Consider the following 4,743-nt stretch of genomic DNA (forward strand, 5'->3'; position numbering starts at 1 on the left):
AACATTGCACTGGAGCAAATCTGAATCAGCGCCACTTGTGATGTCACATCCAGGGATTTAAACAAGCCAATCAACAGCCTTATTCTAATCCCTACCCCGACCTGTGCGCAGAGATCTCTCCTCACCCTGGCCAACCACACTAATGCTAATGCTCTCTGTCATGCTAATGCTAACACTAACGCTCTCCGTCATGCTAACGCTCACGCTCCCCGTCATGCTAACGCTCACGCTCCCCGTCATGCTAAGGCTAACCCTAGCGCTCTCCGTCCTGACTCCGGCTCGTCCTCCAGGACTTCCTGGTGACGGCGGCGCTGGCCTTCCTCTGGCTGGTGTGCTCGTCGGCGTGGGCCCGGGGGCTGCAGACCGTGAAGGACGCCACCGGGGACGCGGGCGTCACCGCCACGCTGGACGTCTGCACGCAGGCCGACGTCACCTGCCGGGTCACGGAGCTGGCCAGCCTGCGCTCCCTCAACGTCTCCGTGGTGAGGGCCCGCTCGGCGACGAGGAGAACGTCGTCTGTTCTGCGTTTGTGTTGCGAGAAAAATCTGTTTTGTTTTGTTTTTGCGTAAGCATCGCTTACGCTTTACGTCACTTTATCGTGAGAGGTCTTCGATCGTGTGTCTTGATGAACTGTTTGCCCACTTTGACCAGAAGTAGTGGTTGTTATGTTGCTTCGTTATGAAAGGTTGTGTTTAATGATTTACTATTTACACACTTTGACTAACAGCAGAGGTTGTAACATGAGGTAAACGTACGTCGGGCAAATTGGGCAGGACGATAAAATAGAACGATGTCACTATAACGATACTGCAATAGTGTGTATTTCATGTGTGTGTGTGTGTGTGTGTGTGTGTGTGTGTGTGTGTGTTTCCTTCCCAGGTGTTTGGCTTCCTCAACGTGTGTGTGTGGGCGGGCAACGCCTGGTTTGTGTACAAGGAGACGCGCTGGCACGCACAGAAATACGCCGGCCAGGCTGTCACCCAAAGGACCCAGGTCCCCGCTGCCATATGAACACACACACACACACACACACACACATAGACACGCACATGCACACACACACACACACACACACACACACACACACACATACACATATATACACACACACACACAAACACAGGTGACTAAACGCATTCTCTCACAAACCAGCTGTAATCACAAATACAAACACAGAACACATGCACACACACACACACACACACACACACACACACACACACACAGTGCCTTTTGAAGATGAAGAGTTAGTACTGGCAGAGTGAGTACTAAAAAAAAATTATATCGGTGCTATCATCCATATTGTACAAAACTATCTCACACACATACATACATGCATACAGATATGAGGTCACACATTTGCATGCAAACAAGTACACACACGCACACACATAGAGATACGAGGCCACACGCACAATACAAAAACACCTTCATATATAGACATATTCACACACACACACACACACACACACACACACACAAATATAGGAACAAGGACACTGAATGTGTGTTCACACTCATACATACACATCTGTGTACACACTGGTGACTAAAATCACTCACCTGCAAACCAGCCAAAATCACAAATATGAACAGAGAACACGCACGCACACACACACACACACACACACACACACACACACACAGACACACACACACAGTGCCTTTTGAAGATGAAGATGAGGCAGAGTTAGTACTAGAAAATCCTGTCTTTTTACAAAATTCGATATCGGTGCTATCATCCACATTGTACAAAACTGAAGTGTAGATGACTCAGCAGAACCATCCAGAGAAAGATAACCTACGTTTCCAACCATTTCACTTGTTCTTGTGCCATTCCTAAACCTGTGTCTAAAGCCATAAAGGCAACTCACTAAATTACACCTTACAAATGATTTAGTATGGTATAGTCCCCTCCCAAGTTTCATTCCTTAATTATTATACACTTCTCATCATTAATAATGCTATATTATTGTTATTATTATTATCAAAAGAAGTTGTAGAGTTGTGGACCATATTCTTTGTTGTCAAACTGAGGTCGTCATCTAAAGTCTATCAGGCTAGTTTCTCCTCGATAGGGACTCTACTCAAGGTACCATTTTAGTGTATAGACGTTTGTCTCTATTCCTGAGGCTGAAAGAGACCAGAACCAGCCTCTACCAGCAGGTACACGCCCGTTCTATCTGACAGAGATGGTAAATGCAAATCCAAATGCTTTGGACGATAAGTACGGGTCAATCTTTAAGCGGTACGTTAACCATTTCCCTTTAGCTGTGAGATGCAGCAGTATTCTCCTATAGAGATGAGCACTCGGTTATGCATTGGGTGTCCTGGCCGGGGGCTATCAGGGTGATTTATGACATGAATTCACTCTCTACCCCCTGTATTGCAGTGTGGTTATGACCACGGACCGTACCTTATGTTATACAAACCATTGTGAGTTGTTAACATTAATATTACATCAACATGATGTTATAATAATTACACAATATTGAACTTTATATCATTGTACAAAAGTCACTTTGTTCACCCATTCAATTCTTATGATTTGTCTTTATTTAGCTCTGAATGAGTAGCAATAAAATTGAGTGGGACCAGAAGGAAAAGAGGTGATAACGTTACGATGACGTTAAAAATATGTTCACATTTGTCCTCTCCGTCCTCTATGGGACAAGCCTTTAGTTGCTCTGGGCCAAAGCAGCACTATTTTCTATTTTTCTATTCTAGAACAATCTTATGAGACTAATGTCTTATTGTACATGACCAATGTCAATTGGTCATTGTGGTTTGTACAATGGTTGGTGGGTTGTTATACCGTTGAGATTACACAGAAACTGTGCTTTTGTTTGTTATTGACGATACGATAGTTTGTAGTTTTTTTTAAGTGTTGCACATTGCCTCAGAGCAGGTAATGTGTGACCGAGGCCAAAGTGAAGAAGTGAGTGTGTGTGTGTTGGTGTACTGGTTATGCCACTGCTTCTGTAACATGTCCAGCTAAGCACGTTGCTTCACAATCGTTTCACCAGCTGACGTGTACCGTTCAGGAGAATGTATTCAGCCTCTCTGCCAAAGTTCTTGTTTTTTTAAATAAAAGTCAATAAATAAATGCTTTTAAAAATATTTTTCTCCCTGTTTATTTTGTGTCTGTCTGTGTGTGTGTGTGTGTGTGTGTGTGTGTGTGTGTGTGTGTGTGTGTGTGTGTGTGTGTGCAATATACAGCACATCTAACCTGCTATACGGTGTGTGTGTGTGTGTGTGGGTGTGTTTGTGTATACAATATACAACACATATAACCTGGTGTATGCCTAGCATTGTGTGTGCGGGTGTGTGTTTGTGAGTGTGTGTTTCAAAGAAAGTATTACAAATGTGAGAAATAAGCTAGATAAAGGAAGGGGATAGATAAGTAAACAGATAGCCTCATCACAGTTAAGGTTTTGGATTCATAGAGTGTGTGTGTGTATTCATGCTTTGCGTTTTTGTTTGTCTGCCTGTGAACTTTGTGACCTTTTCCCACTCAGTTATTCGCTAAATGAACCCCCTCCTACTCACTATTTCTAGGCCTGTGTGACTGACCTGACAGCGTAGCGGCATGACGTGTCATGTGCTCTCTGGTATGTCAGCTATGTCACACAGTCCACAGAACACACACACACACACACACACACACACACACACACACACACAGTTAATTAAGTTAAATCAGTATAGTTATATGCTGTTTGAGTTGCCAGTCTGACTGATTCATGCCAGTATTCATTTTGTGTGTATTCGTGTGTTGTGGTTGGTATTTGGGAACTTCCCTGCATTTTAAGTGCAGTTAATCCTAGCGTTACTCCTTTCCGCCACAAGAGGTCGCTACACGTGTATGTGAACGGCGCTACAGTGCCATTAAAGCTCCCGCTTGGTTGACGTTACAATGTTGAGGTTGCAACATCAACCTGTAAGTGTTCGTGTTCATCATGTGCATCATGCAATTCATATGCTTGATTCAAGACTATACTTTCCGATTTTCAAGCCGATTATATTATATTATTTATATTATATATGGTTTGAGATGTTCTTGATTGCTTGTTCTTTTCTCCTTGTCGTGTGTATTGCAGGCTATTTGACTTATTTCCTTTCTTTACTTTATTTTATTATTATAATACACTATATTCATCACACACACACATATTTATGCTTTTAAAATAATTTTAGGTTTAAAATAATTGCTGTTCAAACATGCTACATACTGGTCCAATATATTGTATATGATTTGAACATAGGCCTATCCTATAATATAGCCTAATAGAGTCGGATATATTATAATAAGGAGTAATATTCAGCTAGGCCTATACTCTAATATACTCTACTTTTATACAGAGCTTTATGTGATGCATGGATCTGTTGTTATTCTCGCGACATCTGGGCCTATTGACGACGAGACTACAGAAATGGTTGAGCTAGTTTCTACTTTATTATTATTATTATTATTATTATTATTATTAAGTTCGTTTAGTTTAGTTTTTTTGTCGTTTTGTCATTTTTTATCATTATTTAGTTATTCTAGTTCATTTATTTGAATTTTTAATTTTTTACGTTTGTAAAAAAAAAATCCTCATTATGAATGCCCTCATCTAGTTCATGGCGTGCGTCTATTATTATTTACGAGCGGGTCTGAAAACGAAAGCTACCGGAAAGTCCCGAGGATGACGTCAAGTGTTTGTTTTTTTTCGCTTGCTGCGTGCGAAGGAGAGAGAGAGC

At 41.8% G+C, this 4,743-nt stretch overlaps 1 protein-coding gene across 1 annotated transcript in view; it reads left to right on the forward strand.

The window, feature by feature from the left end:
* sypl1 (synaptophysin-like 1) overlaps nucleotides 1-3,113 on the forward strand; it is a 9,160-nt gene extending 6,047 nt beyond the window's left edge. Inside the window, exons 4-5 of the mRNA XM_084482718.1 lie at nucleotides 291-482; nucleotides 880-3,113. Of these exons, the coding sequence (XP_084338844.1) occupies nucleotides 291-482; nucleotides 880-1,011 (324 nt within the window). The 3' untranslated portion in view covers nucleotides 1,012-3,113. The remainder of the gene's footprint in view (nucleotides 1-290; nucleotides 483-879) is intronic.
* The last annotated feature ends 1,630 nt before the right edge of the window (nucleotides 3,114-4,743 follow it).

Source organism: Micromesistius poutassou, assembly GCF_964030765.1.
Source record: "Micromesistius poutassou genome assembly, chromosome: 18".
In the NCBI taxonomy this organism is placed as follows: Eukaryota; Metazoa; Chordata; class Actinopteri; order Gadiformes; family Gadidae; genus Micromesistius; species Micromesistius poutassou.